The sequence below is a fragment of the Capra hircus genome, chromosome 11 (assembly GCF_001704415.2).
Source record: "Capra hircus breed San Clemente chromosome 11, ASM170441v1, whole genome shotgun sequence".
Taxonomy (NCBI): Eukaryota; Metazoa; Chordata; class Mammalia; order Artiodactyla; family Bovidae; genus Capra; species Capra hircus.
In genome coordinates this window covers 2,267,817-2,288,646 of record NC_030818.1, presented here as the reverse complement: position 1 = coordinate 2,288,646, position 20,830 = coordinate 2,267,817, and the positions used below count along the sequence as shown (strand labels likewise).

At 46.9% G+C, this 20,830-nt stretch overlaps 1 protein-coding gene and 1 long non-coding RNA gene across 8 annotated transcripts in view; one reads left to right on the top strand and one right to left on the bottom strand.

Moving 5' to 3' along the window:
- On the bottom strand, positions 341-11,965 carry LOC108637128. 2 transcript variants are annotated; one of them, XR_001918766.1, is made up of 3 exons: positions 11,881-11,965; positions 10,010-10,147; positions 341-1,579 (listed from the first exon to the last, which is right to left on the bottom strand). It is a non-coding gene; the product is annotated as an uncharacterized LOC108637128 (long non-coding RNA). The 2 variants fall into 2 exon arrangements; XR_001918765.1 differs by having other exon boundaries at positions 10,010-10,061.
- STARD7 (StAR related lipid transfer domain containing 7) overlaps positions 12,002-20,830 on the top strand; it is a 30,309-nt gene continuing 21,480 nt past the window's right edge. For all 6 annotated transcript variants that reach the window (XR_001918764.1, XM_018054841.1, XM_018054843.1 and 3 more), the window contains exon 1: positions 12,002-12,776. Coding sequence is in view for 5 of the 6 variants with exons in the window: in XM_018054841.1 (XP_017910330.1) it covers positions 12,448-12,776 (329 nt within the window). In the remaining variant the exon portion in view is untranslated. The remainder of the gene's footprint in view (positions 12,777-20,830) is intronic.

The window sequence follows — 20,830 nt, the reverse complement described above, 5'->3', positions numbered from 1 at the left end:
CTTTAAAAAAATGTATGTACATTTTTAAAATGTACATTAAAAAAAAAAAACCTCTGTTTTGAAAAAAAAATGTGCACTTGCTGAAAAGTTGCAAGGGTGGGACAAGGAATTCCCGTATACCTTTCAGCTGCATGTACCAAATGGCAACATTCTTGTCATATTTAATTTTTATTAAGATAAAATTAACACACCTGACTTCCCAGGTGGCCCAGTGATAAAGAATCCACCTGCCAGTGCAGGAGATGCAAGAGACATGGGCTCAATCCCTGGGTCGGAGAGATCCCCTGGAGCAGGGGATGGCAGCCCACTCCAGTATTCTTGCCTGGAGAATCCCATGGACAGAGGAGCCTGGCGGACTAGTCTGTGGAGTCCCAAAGAGTCGGACATGACTGAAGTGACTTAACGGCAACATAATTCACGTACCGTGAAATGCACCCTCGTGAAGTATAATTCGGTACTTTTTAATATATTCACAAGGTTACGCAATCATCACCACTAATTCCAGAACATCTTTATCACCCCCCAGAGAAACCTGTGGCTATCAGCAGTCGCTTCCCATTCCTGTCCCTGCCCCAGCCCTTTACAGCCACTAATCTCTTTTCTGTCTCAATGGATTTGCCTGTTCTGGACATTCAGTGTAAGTGGGCTATGTGTCCTTCTGTATCTGGTCGGGAAGATCCCCTGGAGAAGGAAATGGCAACGCACTCCAGTATGCTTGTCGGGAAAATCCCATGGATGGAGGGACCTGGCAGGCTACAGTCCACGGGGTTGCAAAGAGCTGGACACGACTGAGCGACTTCGCTCGCTCACTCTGTCACTCAGCATAGTGTTTTCAAGGCTCATCCGCGTTGTGACATATGGCACTCCTTCACTGATTGGTGTGGCGAGTGTTCCACCAGAGTCACTCACCACACTTGGCTTATCCGTCAGTCAGGAAGGGACCCAGGTTTCTGATTTTGGCTGCTGTAGATAGTGCTGCATGCACATTTCTGTCCAGGCCTTGCTGTGAGCATGCTCTCTGCATGCCTAGGAGAGGAACCGCTGGGTCACGCTGACTCTCCTGCTGGAGACTTTGAGGAACTGCCAGGCTGTTTTCTAAAGTAGCCACACCATTTCATGTTCCTATCAGCAACATATGAAGTTTCTAATGTCTCCACATTCTTGCCAACACTTGTTTTCCCTTCTTCATGTTGAAACCTCTTTTCTGATATTACCTAAGTTGAAAAAATGACTCAAAATTCAAATTGGTCATGCAAGAAAGGAATTTACTGGCTGAGGACCAGGAAAGTCAAGTAATGCAGTGAATTTGGGGCTCCACGGGGGCTCTCTGGACCACCTCTCTCCCTCTCGGCCCCACTCATTTCCCAGCCGGGCTTTTCCCTGATGGTGATACAGGGACCGGCTAGCTTCAGGCTTTCCTCCGAGCACCAAGTCCAGCTGAAGACACAGCGAGCTTTTCTTTCCTGCCGTTTACAAGTGTCTCAGGGTTCACGCTTCAGGACCCAGGGTTCACACTCCTGGCCAGGAGGACTGGATGCCCTGACTGGCTTGGTCGAGGGTCACTCGTCAAGCCCTGATGCTGGGAATAAGATCATATGAATGAAAGGAAGGAGGGGTAGGGAGGGGTGGTTCCATGAAAAGGAAACCAAAGTATCTCACTAAGAGAAGGTGGGATGGAGGCTGAGCAGCTGAGACACAGTGGTTCCCAGAAATGGAGAGGATGCTGAACTGGTGATCTGCATGCTCAACTTTCCCTCCCTTGCAGGGTCAGGCTCCATCCCTCAGCACCCCTGAAGGAGCCTTGTCCAAAGTCCCCTTGAGCACCCTCATGACATGGCCTCCTCATTGTTTGTTTCTGTGTCTGCCTCAAGCTTTTCACCTTATTCATCTTTGTTTCCCCAGCTGATCTCGAGTGTCTTCTCTGAGATCTCAGCTGGGAAGGGAAGGGAAACCCAAGTGATGGAAGGTCATTCTAGAGTCACAACAAAACTGTGCAGTGGGAATTCAGAGAAGGGCAAGATGATGGGGTCAGGAAAGCTGTACTAAGGTGGCTCTGCGGGTCTAAGAAATAAAGGAGTGGCCAACAGAGGCCAAAATATCTCCTTTATTACTGGTAGAGAGGCTGAGTTGGAGGATATGGTTTTAGGTTTGTTTGCTAAGTGGGCTGTTACTACAGATCCTGTAATGAGGCTGACTGACACACTCAGTCAGGGCAGCAGGAGACCAAGAGAAAGCCTGCCCTGGCCCTTGAGCTCTGGAGGGTAGAGCCTCGTCAGCAAGAGCAGTGGGGTTCTGTACAGTGCAGGCAGCTCACTTCCAAGACGAAGGAGGGGTGGGCTGCCCGATGCATGCCCAGTGCCCCTCTTTACCCCATACCTCCACCACAACAGGCAGCTTTACGGACTTTGAAAATTTGTCATTATTTTTTTTGGCTGTGCTGTGCAGCATGTGGGATCTTAGTTCCTTGACTAGGGATCAAACTCAACCCCCTGCATTGGAAGCTCAGAGTCTTGGGCTGCCAGGGAAGTCCTCAGAGTGGTCATCTTTTACTTTCATTGAAAGTAAATAAAGGGGTAGAGACAGGACAGGAATATGACCCCTAGTGGAGTTCCTCGCACATGGAAATAAACAGGTAAGTTTTCCTAAGGTGGAAATGGCCTTATGGAAGGTGGTATTTAAGATGGTCTACTGGGTTCGTGAAAAGGAAGTAAAAAGCCTCTTGATGAAAGTGAAAGTGGAGAGTGAAAAAGTTGGCTTAAAGCTCAACAATCAGAAAACGAAGATCATGGCATCCGGTCCCATCACTTCACGGGAAATAGATGGGGAAACAGTGGAAACAGTGTCAGACTTTATTTTGGGGGGCTCCAAAATCACTGCAGATGGTGACTGCAGCCATGAAATTAAAAGATGCTTACTCCTTAGAAGAAAAGTTATGACCAACCTAGATAGCATATTCAAAAGCAGAGACATTACTTTGCCAACTAAGGTCTGTCTAGTCAAGGCTATGGTTTTTCCTGTGGTCATGTATGGATGTGAGAGTTGGACTGTGAAGAAGGCTGAGTGCCAAAGAATTGATGCTTTTGAACTGTGGTGTTGGAGAAGACTCTTGAGAGTCCCTTGGACTGCAAGGAGATCCAGCCAGTCCATTCTGAAGGAGATCAACCCTGGGATTTCTTTGGAAGGAATGATGCTAAAGCTGAAATTCCAGTACTTTGGCCACCTCATGCGAAGAGTTGACTCATTGGAAAAGACTCTGATGCTGGGAGGGATTGGGGGCAGGAGGAGAAGGGGATGACAGAGGATGAGATGGCTGGATGGCATCACTGACTTGATGGACGTGAGCCTGAGTGAACTCCGAGAGTTGGTGATGGACAGGGAGGCCTGGCGTGCTGCGATTCATGGGGTTGCAAAGAGTCGGACACGACTGAGCGACTGAACTGAACTGAACTGAACTGAACTGGGTTCCGAGCAGGAGGCATTGAAGAGGCTTCAGGCCAGCACTCTTAGATGCAGTTTCTTTCTGTCTTTCACATTTATCTATTTGGTTGCACCAGGCCCCCGCTGCAGCACGCAGGATCTTTAGCTGTGGTGTGCAAACTCTCAGTTGCAGCATGTGGGCTCTAGTTCCCTGACCAGGGATCAAACCCTGGGCCCCCTGCACTGGGAGGGGGCAATCTTAGCCAGTTGACCACCAGGGAAGTTAAGATGCAGTTTCTAGTCACCTCTCTGTCTCATGGTCCTAAATGACTGCTCTCCTGCTGGCCTTCCAGCTGGGCTACTCGGGTCTTGACTTGCTTGCACACGGTTGTGCATCTCTGGTCCTATCCCAGCCCTACACTGCAATGAGCCGTCTGTTCCCAGGTGCAGCAGCCCCGGTAGTTGGGTTTCTTCCCGCTGTGAACTGGGCCAGGCTGAAGATGAGGGCAACCTGAGCTGAGCCAGAAAAGCACGGGTTGCTAGGAGGGCAGGCAGCAGCAGGAGTCACGTGCCACTTCACTGCCTGGGCTCCAGGCCCTCCACGGTCCAGCTGGGAAAAGGGGAGCGATTCTTGCCTCCACGAGGCAGGGAGGGCTCGCTCCAAAGGAAGGCTTCCTGGAGGTTGCCTGAGCATGGTGCTCATCAGGGATTTTGATGTGCTTCTGGGACGAGTTGATCTGAGGTGTCTTTGGTCTTAGAGTTCCATGTGCAGCCCCTTCTTGATGACACAAAGAGATGCTTTCATGCACTGCTTTTACGTTATGAATTAGGGGGAAATTGCCTGCCCTGAGAAGATTTCACATACTGATGAATAAGTGGGTGAATACTGTAAACACTCTCCATTCTAAATAATAGATGAATAGAGCTTTGGGTTACACATCATTTTGAAGGGAAAGAAGGTAATTACTGCTATCTTTTGGCCTGACAGTTGGAGCCCAGGGGTTGCATCAGATTCAAGCAAATTAATTTCCAAGTTCTTGGGGGAAAGGGACTAAAGCACAGGCATCAGAGCTAACCCTCGGAACTTCCCTGGTGGTCCAGCGGGTAAGACTCCGAGTTCCCAATGCAGGGGGCCTGGGCTCCATGCCTAGTCAGGGAATTAGATCCTATATGACACAATTAAGAGATCCCGCATGCTGCCGTGAAGACCGATGATCCTGCACGCTGCAACTGAGACCCGGCACAGCCTAAAAGAAAAAGCTAACTATTTCAACAACCTCAGATATGCAGATGATACCACTCTAATGGCAGAAAGCGAAGAGGAACTGAGAGCCTCTTGATGAGGGTAAGAGAGGAGAGTGAAAAATCTGGCTTAAAACTCAAGATTCAAAACTAAGATCATGGCATCTGGTCCCATCACTGCATGGCAAACAGATGAGGGAAAAGTAACAGATTTTATTTTCTTGGGTTCCAAAATCACTGCAGAGGGTGACTGCAGCCATGAAATTAAAAGACGCTTGCTCCTTGCAAGAAAAGCTATGACAAACCTGGACAGCATAATAAAAAGCAGAGACATCGCTTTGGGACAAAGGTCCTTCTAGTCAAAACTATGGTTTTTCCAGTAGTCACGTACAGATATGAGAGTTGGACCATAAAGAAGGCTGAGTGCTGAAGAAGTGATGCTTTCCAACTGTGGTGCTGGAAAAGACTCTTGAGAGTCCCCTGGACAGCAAGGAGATCAAACCAGTCCATCCTAAAGGAAATAAACCCTGAATATTCATTGGAAAGACTGATGCTGAAGCTGAAGCTCCAATCCTTTGACCACCTGATGCGAAGAGCCGACTCATTGGAAATGACCCTGATGCTGGGAAAGACTGAGGGCAGGAGGAGAAGGGGACGACAGTGGACGAGATGGTTGGATGGCATCACTGACTCAATGCACATGAGTTTGAGCAAGCTCCAGGAGATGGTGAAGGACAGGGAAGCCTGGCGTGCTGCAGTCCGTGGGGTCGCAGAGAGTCAGACAAGACTTAGTGACTGAACAGCAACAACCCTAATCCACTTAGAGTGGGTCCATTAAACCTCCAGGAATGCCTGTCCTCAGGTGTAATGCCTAAAAACTGAATTCTACACACACCACCACTAAGCCAATAAATAGGTGCTTTCTGTCTCTCTGCCACATCCTGAAATTAGGATGATGCGCAGTTTAGGACCTGCAACCTGCAGGCCCTAAGGAAGCACAGAACAGGGGTAAGGGCTGTGCTAAGGGACACCACGGAAGGACCGCTGGATGGGCGTTTCAGTGCCCCAGCCAGGCAGAGAGAGGGCCCACGGCCTAACTCCCCATACCAGCTCTCAGGACGTCCGTGCGTGGTGTGTGCTCAATCACCTGACTCTTTTGTGACCCACGGATTGTAGCCCACCAGGCTCCTCTGCCCACGGGATTTCCCAGCAAGAGTACTGGAGTGGGTTGCCATCACCTTCTCCAGGGGATCTTCCTGACCCAGGGATTGAACCCGCATCTCCTGCATCTCCTGCCTTGGCAGGCAGATTCTTTTACCACTTAGCCACCGAGGAAGCCCACTCTCTGGAGAGGTGTACTCTACTGAGCTCCATGACAGAGCCTGATTCAGGCAGGGGTCCCTGGGCAGCAGGCTTGGAGACAGAGACTAGCATGTGGATTGGGAGTTTCACACCTATGGAGGAAGGGGAGGAAGCAGCTTTTGTCAGATGGAGGTGGGCTCTAACAAAGACCTTAGCTGACCACAGAGTTCTGAAGCTGGGATCACCATTTTTTTTTTCTTTTTCGCCACACCCACAGCTTGTAGGATCTTAGTTCCTTGACCCAGGGATCAAACCTGTGACCCCTGCAATAGAAGTGTGGATTCTTAACCACTGGACCTCCAGGGGAGTCCTGGGATGGCTTTTTGAGTTGTCCTGAGTTGGGGTGAGGGGCCCAGGCCTTTATATTCCAGCTTCAGCCAGTCATTGGATGCATGCTATCCCCAGGGTGGTGGGTGAGACTTTGGGTGAAGTTCTCCTTTCACTTGAGGGGAATTCCTGGAGAGGGCTGATAAGTGGGGGCTAGAAGCCAGCCCCTTCTCAGCAGCAAGCGGCAGAAGACCTTCCACCGTGAAGGACAACCCGTGGTGTGTCCTCCCGTCTGCTGCTCCTCACGCCTCTCAGGCCCAATTTGTGTAAGTTCTGGTAGCAGAAACGGATGGTTAATGGGACAAACCACAGGCCTGCAGCTGGCTTGAGGCCCCAACTAATACTCATCATCTCCCTCCCCTACTCCCCATTTCCTATTCTTCTCACTGGCAGGAAGCACCTCTGCTGAGCTCCTGGTCACCATGCCCTTTCTAGGTCACGGCTGCTGCACTTGCCTATGTGGCATTGCTGTCAGGATGGCGACTACTGCTTCTTGCCTGCTGGTCCTTTGGCTCAAAGTGCCTGGTGCCAACTGTGAATGAGTTCCATGGGACTTTTGCTGTATCTCCTGATGGAAATACTTCCTCTTTGGGAAAGAGGACCTCAAAACCCTCAAAGTTCAGAGTTCTGCTGACATAAATACCCGAGTGGAATAATGGGACTAATGGGAAATGGAGCCACTCCTGCTTCGACCCCTTGGTTCCTGAGCCTCTCTATCCTTCCTGTTGGGACACAGCGCCGTACTGACTGACCGATAGAGTGCCAGCTGTGTCCTGGGAGGCGCTGCTGCACCCTTAGCTGGCAGCATCTCTGCGCTGGCACCCAGCTGTGCCCTCACGGGCTACTCCCTCTCTGCTCAGGCTGGTGTCTTTTGGGCGGCACAGAATGCAGCAGGGCCCGTGAGCCCCATGGCCACGCGTCGCTGCCACACACCTCCTTGGCTGTGCAGTGGGCCCTTTGGTCTGGGTTCGATGATACGTGGGACCCTGTGACAATGTGCCAGACACTCAGGAAACACTCAAGACAGCGGTGCTGGCTGAGACCTGGCAGGCAAAAAAAGGCCGACCATACCCAGAACACAGCAACTCCAATCAAAATGAATCGCGGCCCGTTCCCGGGATGGAAGTTATCTGTTGTAGTCAGCTTGGCGTCAAGCAGCTGACTGTGTTCTAGGAGGAATACTGATTCTAGGGGCTCAGCATTGACTTCGTTGCTGGTAGACTGGACGTTCAGCAATGGCAAGAACTTAATCAGCCTTTGTGAGTGGGAGCCCGTGTTCTGGGGTCCACGTGTTGCTCCCATCCCTGCCACTGTGGCTACTCCATTGCCAGAATGAGGTGGTCATGGCATCTGGCTGATATCGATCAGTGAGTCATTCTTTCTATTTGGTTATGCTCTATGTCTCTGCTTTTTAATATGCTGTCTAGGTTGGTCATAGCTTTTCTTCCAAGGAGCAAGCGTCTTTTAATTTCACGGCTGCAGTCACCATCTGCAGTGATTTTGGAGCCCAAGAAAATAAAGTCTGTCACAGTTTCCATTGTTTCCCCATCTATTTGCCATGATCTTCATTTTTCGAATGTTGAATTTTAAGAGCCAGCTTTTTCACTCTCCTCTTTCACTTTCATCAAGAGGCTCTTCAGTTCCTCTTTGCTTTCTGACATACGGGTGGTGTCATCTGCATAGCTGAGGTTATTGCTAGTGCCTTAAGTCCATATATATTCCAACCTTGCCTACATTTCTGTTTACACCAAGTGTGAGAGGAATTATTCACTGGGACAATTTCCCTTGGCACCATCTTTCAAGATCACCCTAGGGTGGGGCTGTAGTGCAGCTGCGGTTCTTTTTCAGCTTGCACCCACACACCACTTTGACCTATAAGCAAATCAAGCTTTTTTTTCCCCACATCAAGTGGCATGTGGAACTTCTGGGACCAGGGGGTCAAACCCGCGCTCCCTGCAGTGGAAGCATAGAGCCTTAGCCCCTGTACTACCAGAGAAGCCCAAGCTTTGCTTTTTTCCCTCCTTGGTCAGATGGTCATAAAGAGACTCCACCTTCTACGTAGCCATAGGCAGGGCTGAGGGAGGGGCATCAATGTGTATCAGGAAAGAGAAGGTGTAGGTGAAAGGATGCTCACGTCCCAGAGCGAGTCCTCCGGATGGCCGCCAAGGACGGGTTTTTGGCTTCATGCAGGCAAGAATTCAAGATCGAGTCAGTAAAGTGAAAGCAGGCTTATTCAGGGAGATGCTCCATAGACCGGAGGGTGGGCCATCTCAGGTGAGAGGCCCTGAAATATGGGGGAGGGGTGGTTTTTATGGGCTGGGTAATTTCATAGGCTAATGAGGTGGGAGGATTACTTCTACTATTTCTGGAGAGGGGCCCCAGAATTGGGTCACCACCCACTTTTTGGTCTTTTGTGCTGGGCCTAGGAACTGTGACAGCACTTGTGGGTGTGTCATTTAGCTAATGTATTAGGAGCGTACACTGAGGCTCAAGTGGAAGTCGACTTGTCTGCTGTGTTGGATCTTGTTAGTTCTAACCAGTTTATGTTGTGTCCTCAACGGCTATGTTACTCTTTGGAAGGTTGTGCCCTGTGTCTTCCTGTTTTCAGTGCCGAAATGCTAGGTGACACGGATGTCTAGGTCATCTGCTTGTGTGGCTTACTGTGCCCCTGGCCTCGCATCCCAATTCTGGATGCACCACTTACTATGGATTATTATGCCTACTCAGCTTTATGTTTTGGTGGGTCTAATAGGCAGAACCTAACTTATATAAGACAAGCTAATGATGAAGAATTTTGGATCAAGTCAAAAATATACCAAGGGAATATATTTTTCAACGTTGCTCTGGGAATACACAGGCAAAACAAAGTTTGTTGAGGGACTGGAAGAGAGGTTAGGCTAGAGAGTACTGTTAGGGTCTGAACAACAAAGCGGTAGAGAAAATGGTATAGAGAAATGGATTTTGAAACTTCTAAAGCTGAATGGATAGGTAGGTACAGCAATGGAGACAGCAAGCATGTTCATGTCGTCCTTTTGATGCCAAAATCTTGGCTCTCTGTGCACCAACACCAAACAGAAATACGGAGAAAGAGTTACGGGGAGGAGAAGGGAAAAGTGGCTTTATTACTTTGCCAAAGCAAAGGGGGAACGCAGTAGGCTAGCACTTCAAGAACTGTGCTCCCCTCCCTGGCCAACAGGGAGAGGCCATACAGTCAGGCAAAGTATGTGATAGGGATCAAAGCAGTAACAGTCTCCCTTCCTTCCGGGAAGCTTCAAAAAGGGTGAGGTTGCTGACAAAATTAGGGTCTGTGCTAGGGAAGATTGAAGGCAAAAGGAGAAGAGGCTGGCAGAGCATGAGATGGTCAGATAGCATCCCTGACTCATTGGGCATGAATTTGGTCAAACTCGGGGAGATAGTGAAGGACAGGGAAGCCTGGCACGGTGCAGTCCACGTGGGGTTATAAAGAGTCGGACACGACTTAGCAACTGAACACAACACAAGGTCTGAGGTGGTCCAGTCTGCTAATCTTGGTGAATCATTCTGGTCCCTTTAATTTCGCCCCAGGTCCTTTTGTGACTGCTCCTCCCTTGATTAGCAAGTCTTTTCCCCTTTGGAACTCAGAGAAGGTCCTGGAAGCTGAAGGCTAAAAAAGCCTACTCACCCGGGAGCCCCACAGGGTCCAGCTTGGCGTCACCTTCAAAAACAAACCACAGCTGTAAAAGGAAGGAGATGGGTGGTGTCTGGAAAAAGGAAGAGTTCAGGTCCCATTCTTCACAGTGATCTTGACAGTGTTAACGTACTGAGCAGAAAGAGGCAACAAAGGGGAAAATTTGCTGGATTGCAGTGGCTCAGCTGGTGTTCCTGAGAACTCATTTTGGTAAACAAATCCCCCCCCCCAAAAAAAACCCAAAATAACAAAAGCAGAAGCCCTAAGCTTCTTTAAATCAAAGGAAGCGGAGAGGAGGAAAATCCAGCCTTTCCCCTTCGTTGGACTGCACCCACAAGGCTTCTGTGCTTGCCCAGCTTCCAAACGGAAGAGCACGGAGTCAGCAACAGAGACACCATTGGTTTAATGGATGGGGGAGCTTACACAAGCAAGGTTCTGAAGCGACACCCCACACTGTGAAATGCAGTGCCGGCAGGACACGGCAGCAGGCTTTGCTGTTGAAGGGAAGGGGAGACGGCCAGGTGCAGGGGAACTGATTTCAGGTGGGCTCATTAGTTACCAGGGAAAACAGCAAAAGGACATGCCCTTCACCACCCCTTTGATAAGCTATCACTAGCTGGGGCCTGGGGCAAGTACCTAGGAGGTGTGTAGGAAGGTCAATCATGTGAGTAGGGTGTAGGTCTCGCCCGGCATGCACACAGAGGTGAACCACCATCTTGAGTGGCCTAACCATACACCCTCACATCCGCTTCCAGCTATCCTACCACCAGTGAGAAAAGTTTGGCTCCACAAAGCATCAAATACCATTTTCTATTATATACCCATTTCTCCTTATTTCAACAGAAAATAAACGTCAGTAACAATCCCCAGAGTAAAAGCAGACAGTCTGGATAGATCTAAATTTCAGCTCCCAGTAAAGCAATTTTTTCTTTCTGGAGAAATGTCTTTTATTAAGACCACATAAAACTGCTCATGTAGGTACATTAAGTGTGAAATTTCTAAATGCACTCACTGCCTTGGAATGCGCAGTCTCTCACATGAAGACTTCCTTTTTTTTTTTTTTTAATTTTAAATGAAGACTTCCTTTTACAGTAGTGTAACATATAAGCTTAAAATAAGTTTAAAAAACAAAACAATTTCGTGTAGGTTTTCCTACTGGACACCCAGCCCTTTCGCTTTAACGAGGTTCTGCGCAGAATAGTCATTTAGTACTCTTCAAGATCATTTAGCCAGGCTGTTCTTGGGTAGTGCCAAGTAGGTTTTAGGAAACTTGTTTACCTTCTCACGCTGTCACCTTCGGGTCAAAGACTGAAGGACAGCTACTAAGCGACCAGGGCCATCTGGCCCAAGTAACTCCATTCTGCTGCCCTTTTACGAAAGGGCTACTGCATTTCCACACTGAGGTGGGTCACCTGCCCACGCGCTCTCCTGACAGTGTCCTAGGCTCGAAGGATGTCCCACTGGCCCGCTCTCGGTCGAGGTGCCGCAGAGAGAGGGTCGGTGCTCAGTGGTCTTGGCACGTTCAGCGCTTCCGGGAAAGCTAGAGCGGAGGCCGAGGAGGGCTCGGCAGGGCCTCCATCCACCAAAGGGGTCTACACTGTCCCGCCCCCAGTCCCCAATCTGGATATCTCCAGAGCCTCGCGGACGCAGAGCCAAGATCCCACCCTCCCTCTATACTCAAATTAGAGGCGACGATCGCAAGCCTCTTGAAACAATCGAGAGGGCACTGAGCCGGGTTCTAACCGGCACCTGGCCACCGACCTTAGCGGGGCGGGGTCGGGCGGCCGGAAGATGGCGGCGGCGGCGGGGACCGCCGGTCACCCTCCGAGCCGCCCTTGACTAGTTCTCGCCGCCGCGCCACCTACCTTGCTAGCGAGGGTTCCAGGCTCGCCGCGCTAGGGGGCAGTGACGAGCACCTGGACCCACCAATCAAAACCCGGAGTCCGGGCCGCGCCCAATCAGGGCCGGGAGGCGGAGACTGGGTGTAGGGTGCAAGTTGGCAGCGCATGTGGTGGACGCGGAACGCTTGGGATCTCTGCGCCAGCTTCTTCGCTTTTCGCGCGCTCTGTATCCCGGCCGCTGGCGCCGGCCTGGGGAGGCCGAGGAGGCAGGGGGCCGAAAGGGCTGTCCCGCTGTCGGCCCTCCAGCGTTGCAGCCGGAACCGCGGAGAGCCTGCTGCAGTGGTCGCGGGCCCACCGCCGCGGCCGGTGCCTCGACCGACTGTCTTGAAGGAGACTTCTCGGCGGTTGCTGCAGAGGGAGATGAAGGACCTGTTAGACCGCGAGGCGACTTCGGGGCCGGCCAACTAGGAGGACTCGGCGAGAGGGCGCCCGCACCCTCCCGGCCTTGTTCCTGTGGCGCCGTGAGCGAGGTGTCGCGCTCCGCCGGGCGCGCGGCGTGTGCACGGGGCCCCGGCGGGGTGAGCGGGCGGCATGTTCCCGCGTAGGCCGCCGGCCGGCCTGGCCGCCTGGCTGGTGGGCGCGGCGGCGGCGGCGGCCGGGCGCGCGGGCGCGCGGGGTGGGGGCCTGCTCGCCCTGCTGGCCAATCAGTGCCGCTTCGTGACGGGCCTGCGCGTGCGGCGCGCGCAGCAGATCGCGCAGCTCTACGGCCGCCTGTACTCGGAGAGCTCGCGCCGCGTCCTCCTCGGTCGCCTCTGGCGCCGGCTGCGTGGACGCCCGGGCCATGCCTCTGCTTTGATGGCGGCGCTCGCCGGCGTGTTCGTGTGGGACGAGGAGAGGATCCGGGAGGAGGAGTTGCAGAGGTGGGCTTGGTGGCGAGGTCGCGCTTCCTCTCTGGGGTGGGGGCGGGGGGGCTGGGAGGTGGAAACCTTGAAACCTGGGGCCGGCCTTGGTGATCACTGTCTCCCGTTGACCGGGTGGTACTGGAAGTGACGATGCAAGTTACGTTCTACATTGCCTCTGCGGGTTAACTTGATTTGTTGAATTAGAAATAACTGCAGGTGTAGGCTAGTGGAGAGGGGGACTTTGGGGGAGCGTGCCACTATAGAAATAACGTTTAGGGGACTTCCCTGGTGGTCCAGTGATTAAGAAGAATGCGTTTCTAATGCAGGGAGGCGCAGGTTCCATCCCTGGTCAGGGAACTAAAATCTCATATGCCGCAGGGTGCGGCCAATTTTTTTTTTTTTTTTTTACTAATTAAAAAAAATAAGGTGGGAAGTTGGTATTGAAGACATGTAAGCTATTGCTCACGTAATCTTTCATTCTTTCAGGAAGATGCAAAGGCTGCCCAGGTGGCACAGTGGTAAAAGATCATCCTGCCAATGCAGGAGACGTGGGTTCGATCCCTGGTTGGGGAAGATCCCCTGGAGGAGGAAATGGCAACCCACTCCAGTATTCTTGCCTGGAAAATTGCATGGACAGAGGGGCCTGGGGTCGCAGAGATTAGGACTACTGAGCAAGCACGCACGCATAGAAGGTGCAAAAACCAAACAGGTTTTAAAATGGACCTGAGGATGTGGATAAGCAATTTACAAAGTTACATTGTTCCAAACGGGATTTCGTGAGAAATGCCAGGAGAGCTCTTCTGTCATTGTGACTCATGGCAGGATTATGAGACTGGAGATTCTGCCCTCCGGGGACAAACCAGTAGCCCACGCGGTTTAACCTGGAAGAATTAGGTCAGTTTTTCTTGCTACTTCCACTAGAACTTCGACGGTTTCCTTAGGCTCTGTAATCACGTTGTCATCATCAAAAACTTCTGTGAGAAGTATGGTGCCATTAGTTGAATTTGTTAATCTGTGGTTCTAAACTGAGCCCTTACAGTTTTCATGTAAAATCACGAGGAAACCTTGCTTTGGGTCTTGCTTTACAGTGTTGCTGTGTGTGTGTGTATATATATATATATATATATTTTTTTTTTTTTTTAACAAAAAATGTGTGTCTCCCCACATATTCTGCCCCCTGATCTCTGAAACTGATTTCAAGAACCTCAGATAGTCCCCCTACCTCAGATAAATTCTGATACAAGTCTGTTCTAGTCTTTTCTTATGTTATTTCACACTTTTGGTTAGGTGAAAGGGGAAATACTTCAGTAAAGTTAGTACTGTGATCTGTCTGGAAGTGTAGCACCCAGATGCCAGGCAACATTGTGAGTTGTCGGTAAATGCAAAGTGTATCTTTAGAGCTGGTAATAATTTTCCTAGCAATAAAAAGGACTGTTTTACAAATGCATTTTAAACTCATAACCATGAACAACCTTACTCAAAAACGTGAAGGTATCAAAGCATGAGAGGTGATCTGCCTAGTTTCTGTTAGTGTTTTGGGGTATTTTGTTCTCAGGTGTGAGAAATATGGGAAGGTAACTTTTTAGTTGTAAAATTACCAATCAACTGTTTGAATTTGCATTCTGTTTTTGATGATGATGGAATTTTTTGATGATGATGGAATACCCATGTTCCACAGTCATGAAGTTTGAGGGAAAAATTCCTAGTTGGATTTGGTTTGGGAAAGAAAGACCAGGAAAGGGCCTCTGGGTGCCCTGTTGGGAATAGGAGTTGAGTAGTGTTGGGGCCCGGGTGATAGGTTTCATACTTTTTCGTCATGTATTTTTATTGATGATATATTCTATAACCTCTCTGTTCAGTAGGTCTCCCGTTTCCAGGAGCTGGAGGGGAAAAATAGGATAAGAAATAGATGTGGTAAACATTTGAGTCCATAGTCAACTACCCGCTGTGGGAGAAAGAAATCAGACAGTTGAAGCACTTGATTCTAATCCAGCTCCTAAAGAGGTATTGTTCTGTATTAACCCACTTGGGGTTAATACAGAAGCTTAGACAAAGGCCAGTAAGAGCACTTAAGGTGCCCTTTTTGACCCTCTCCAGCCTTGTTGTTCCAGTAAAGGCCCTCATTTAACTCTCCATGTCCAGTTCATGCTTGAGTTCAGTCATATACTTAAAATTTGTTCAAGTCCATTTTGAGGATTTTTAAAAATGTTATCTTGATTGGGGGGGTGGCAGGTGATATGCTGTCAACTGTATGTAGGTTGTACGGTGATTTCAAAGGTCTTTGTTCTCCTAGCTTGTCATGTTTGTATTTTATTATTAATTAATTAATTCCTAGCGCACTGTGTGCGGCTTGCTGGGTCTTAGTTTTCTGGCTGGGGATCCAAACCACGCCCTTGGCAATGAAAGCAATGGATCTTAACTACTGGACTACTAGGGAATTCCCAGTATTTTATTGAATAAGATATTCTGGGTACCGGTTAGCCTTTTTAGGTTTGGTGGTTTTTTTATGTATATTTAAAACTTTTGTATTGGTATAGCCAACTAACAATGTTGCGGTAGTTTCAGGTGAACAGCAAAGGGACTCAGACATACATATACACATAGCCATTCTCCCCCCAGACTCCCTTCCCGTCCGCGCTTAGGCTTGGTGCTTCGTTTTGCTTGCTTTACAGGATGCACTGCTGAGGCTGGAAGATCTTAGATTCTGTTGGCGCTGGTTAGATGATTTTGGGTGGCTTCCAGAATGAGCAGAGTCCACTGTGCTTCGGGACATGTGCATTTCTTTCATTGTTCGTGGAAGAAGAGCGTGATTGTCCCATGGCCCCTAAATCACAGCCTTTGGCTCTTCTGTGCCATTTCTGTACCAGCTTGTCCTGGTACACACTCATTCTGATACGGCGGCTGTTACACAGTGGTGGGCTGTAAGGCTCCCTTTTTGAATGTGAACATCTTAAATAGGAACTCATTAATTGAGAATCAGCACAAAAATTTGAGGAAAGAAGTAAATTGTGTTCATTGATGGCCCAGGTATAGAAATCAGGTATTTTAATGCTTTTTAAAATGCTTTCTTACCTGATTGACTTTAATTAAATGACCAGACAAAATAACTTTTAACCACTGTTTTTGGTGTTGACTGGCATTCTGTGAGTGCAGGGCAAATCTTATGGAAAAGTATTAATAGTAATTTTTTAAATTATTTTGGAACATTAAAATTACAGGAACAAAAAGCAAGTTAAGAAATATGAAAGACTAGCGGAAGATGTTCCGTTAATTTCCCTCTTCTTTTTAAAAAAACTTACAATTCATTGCTCTAGAAATTTGAATAAATATGTACCAATAAAGTTGCATGAAGAAAATTGGCCATTTTCCTATTTCAGCCTTTAAACTTTTCACTGTGCTATTAATTAGATAAATAATGATCAAGAAAAAGTCCTTTTGGCTTAAAGGGACTTTTTTTTCCCCCCACTGTCACTTAAGGATGTTTTTACTCTCATACATTCTTAGATAATCAGAACTATGTAAAAGCTGAGGTGTTGTTTTTTTTTTTTTGAGAGTGTCTTCATTATCTGATGGTTATCCAGTTGGGTCAGAATTGCAAGGAGCTATTGATGTCTCATTTCTGGGTTTGTCCCATGACAGTTGTTCTTCAAGGTCTTTAACTTTGACAATAATTTGAGAATTATTGGGAATTCCCAATAACTTGGGAATTTGAGGAGGGGGTCATTGAAACACAGCAGTGTTACTTTGGTAAATTACTCATTACAGGAATGGCTTCATGAGAGTCATTTTGGGGCCTTATATTAAGCTCTACACTTAGGGTAGCATTCCCCTAGATGAGCCTAATATGACTGTACTTCTGCTTTCATGATTTTATGCCTTCAGTTCCCATAGCTTTCCATACAGCCTTTCTTAAATGTTGAAATGGCTGTTTTGAAGAAAGGAAGGCATTGACTATCTTTGTTTGATCCTCTTACTAACCTGGTTCTGCTGCTATTCTGGGTTTAATCTCTTTTGTCCTTACTTCTCCCTTGTTACTTAAGCCTCTTAGGTAACAAGGTGTAGGCAACCATCCCCTCCAAATGAGATTTGACACAGCAGAATAATGGGATACATAGAGGTTTTGTTTTTTTTTTTCCTTCACACAAATAATAGTGACTGTGCTGGTGATGTTGCATGCGCTAAATGCATGTCAGCATTTAGAAATTGAGACCCCTCTGAGATTCTTAAACCTGGGACAGTGATCATTGACGTTTTCATGATGCAGTCTTCTTCTAGCGTTTTTATTGTGCTGTACGAAGAGTGAGTGTCATGCCTTCACAGGACATTGCTATCACCTCTAGGGACTCAGTCTCATGATTTTTTCAGGGTCACCTAGTGACCTTTAATCTTAAGAGGCTGATTAAGCAGTGGGTCAGAAACTCCGTACCACTTTAAGTCTTAGAAGGCCATTAAAAATATTGCCTATAGTCATATAGTTTAATTTTCTTAAAACCGTATTACTATATAATTTTATGAGCCTCTGATGTATTTTTCTCAAGACGTTCCTGCCCCTCTTCATTATGTGGTAAGGACATTCAAGAGTCCGGCTTAACTTTTGTTGAAGGGTGCTTTACTAGTCCTCAGCAGGCCATGATTGGTCTGCGTGATGCCTGCATTGTTCTCACAGCCAAAGCTAGCTGTGTCTTTACTTTTGCTTTCTCCTCTGTAAGACCTTATTGCCTACTCTAAATTTCCTTCCCTATTTCTCTATGGTTTTTGCAACAGTAGCAGTCAGTCCTGTTTTGCAATGTTGAATTCACATTGAAACTATTAAAAAATGGTTAAACATTTTTCATCAGAACATCAATATAAATTGACTGGCTAGGGTTATCAGTTGCAAACAGAGAAACTGATACTGGTTAACTTTCTTCAAAAAGGGTTTAATCAGAAAGGCGTTAGGACACACAGAGCCTTGCTGCAAGGCCAAAGAGGACCCAAGTTGGCTTGGAGGATAGCCAAGGCCCGCTACAGGGATGCCCTGCTGTGGGCAGTGTTGCTGGCTTTGTTTCCCCAGATCAGTTGCATTTCTCCCTCCAGATGAGTGAGGAAATCTGAAAGGTCTTATGCCTCGGGTTATTTCCTCAAGACTTACCAGAAGTCTCTGATTAACCTTATTGGATTAGGCGTTAACATGATCACTGCTAGGGCAGAAGAGACTGGGCTGTATCTCATCTATTTGGGGGTTCTCCTCAATAGGAAAAGATTTCAGGTGGTCAAAACACAAATGTCCTCGTACATAAATACTTTCATTGAAGTTCAAAGTTAAAAAATCAGAGAATTGGAATAAACCTTCAAGGAATAATGTGTTCATGTTACAGGTGGAACGGGGGAGCCTTTGGAGGTAAAATGACTTGTAAATCACAGCTTGAGTTGGCAGAGCTGGGACTAGAACCCAGATCTTTGCACTGCCGTCTGGATGGCTCTAAACTTTTAATCGGGGGTTACTGGTATGATTTTGAATTTTCGACTTCTAAAGCAGTATATTAATGTAATCTTTTAATAAGAATTTGAATTATTGAGGCCTGCTGCTGCTGCTAAGTCGCTTCAGTTGTGTCCGACTCTGTGTGACCCCAGAGATGGCAGCCTACCAGGCTCTTCTGTCCCTGGAATTCTCCAGGCAAGAAACCGGAGTGGGTTGCCATTTCCTTCTCCAATGCATGAGAGTGAAAAGTGAAAGTGAAGTTGCTACCTGCATATTTATTTTACTCAGTTTATTCTGCAAACACTTACTGAGCATGTAATGTTTACCAGTTACTTGCTAGGAGCCATTCTGGTAAGGAGGATAGGCATAAAGATAGATTAGTTATAATATAGTGCGTATGTTTCTGTAGAGCAACAAAAGTAAATGTATGGTTACCCCTTTCTTGGAGTTAACCTGGAACTCTATGTTTTTTTTATTTTTTTTATATTTTTAGTTATTGACTGCACTGTGTCCCGGTTACGGCACATGGGATCTTTAGTTGTGCCATACGAACTCTTCTGTGTGGGACCTAGTTCCCTGACCGGGGATTGAACTGTGTCCCTTGGCATTGGGAGCACAGAGACTTAGCCGCTGCACCACCAGGCAAATCCCTTTGTGCGGTTTTTGAAGGTTAAAGAGGAGTAAGAAAGGGCGTTTCAGACAGAACATATCAGTAGGTGGTATCTTCAGTCTTGAATTGTAAAAGTGACAGAGTCAGCCAGCAGTCTTGCTTTGCTAACTGCTGTTTAAAGATTAAAGGGAAAACCATGTTTGTTTAAAAAAAATGGTGCTGGGACAATTGGAGATGCATTTGCGAAATAGTGAATTTACACCCCATACTTCACACTCGACACAAAAATTAAAATGGGTCAAAGACCTAAATGTAAACTAAAACTTGTGGAAGAAAATATAGGCATAAGTTCTTATGAAACTGGATTAGGCAGTGGTTTCTTAGATATAACACCAAAAACATGAACAGTCAAAGAAAAAATAGATCAATTTGATTTCATCAAAATTGAAAACTTCTGTATAGCAAAAGTTACTCTTAAGAAAGTGGAAAGACAGCCCACAAAGTCAGAAAATATTTGTAAATATTTAGCAGGAGGCTTTGGTTCAGAATATATGAAGAACTTTTAAAACTTGACAGCATGGAGAAGGACATGGCAACCCACTCCTGTACTCTTGCCGGGAGACTCCCATGGACAGAGGAGCCTGGTGGACCACAGTCTGCGGGGTTGCAGAGAGTTGGACATGATTGAAGCTACTGAACACATACAGAGACGAGCTTAAAAACATGCGAAGCGCAGGGTGGTTTTAGGGACTGATTTCCAGTGTGCCCTCTTTTTCTTTTAACATTTCAAGGAATAGAATGAATGATGGAGAATCAGAAAATAGAACTGCCAAGATTTTCCTCAGTAAAAATTAGAATTTTAGTAAAATGTCAGTGACATTCTGCCCATTGTGATCTTGATTTTCATGCTCTTTCAGTATTCCCTGTAAATAATTTAGTTTTGACCCTTCAACATTATCACGCCAAATCATGCAGAGCTTACATGCATAAATATCCTGCCACGATCCCCCTGGACAAGGTGTTTGTTCAGTCCAATCAAGGTGAAGAAGAAACAACAAGAATTTCATATTTTACTTTTATTGGGACTCCAGTCCAGGCAACAAATATGCATGACTTCAAACGAGTAGTTGGCAAAAAAGGAGAAAGCCACTAAAGGTACAGAGACACTGGAAGACCATATTGAAATCAGATCTACAGCTCCTGGATAATTGCTTGATTCTCGCCAGAGACTTTCAATATTTCGTTCATTTTCATTACCAATAAATCATTGCTTTTGTTCAAAATAAATAAATAAAACTTGATAGTAAAGACAACCCAATTTAAAAGGTTTCAATAGATCTTTTCTCCAAAGAAGATACACAAATAGTCCATAAGCACATAAAAATATGCTCAACGTCATTAGTCATTATACTCACTAGGATTGCTGGAATCAAAAATATGGACATTAACAAGTGTTGGCAATGATGTGAAGCCGTTGGAACCTTCGTACATTGCTGGTGTGAATTTAGAAATGGAAAAACTGCTTTGGAAAATAATTTGGCACTTGCTCAAAAAGTTAGTTTCCCAGACCCAGTAAATCTACCCCTAGGAATTTACCAAAGAAACTGAAAGCTTTCGTCTGTATGCAAGGTGTATGCAGATATCTGTAGCAGTATTATGCATGATAGCCAAAAAATAGAAAATACCTGCATGTCCATCAGCTGATGAATGGGTAAACAAAGTGTGATATATCCATAGGATATATCCATACAGTAAAAGTAGAATTTTTTATAGCAAGTGAATTATCTCTCTTTAAAATAAAGCAGGAAAAATATGTGGGTACTCTTACAATGTAATAGGAAGACAACCGAATTTGAAAACTGGCAAAGGATATCAAATGACATTTCATAGGCATAAAATGTGAGGGCTAATTATATGGCTAGTATTAAGCACTTTACGCGTAAATTTAATTTTTATAATCAACCTTTGAAGTGTAGGTACTATTACCATCCTCAATTTACA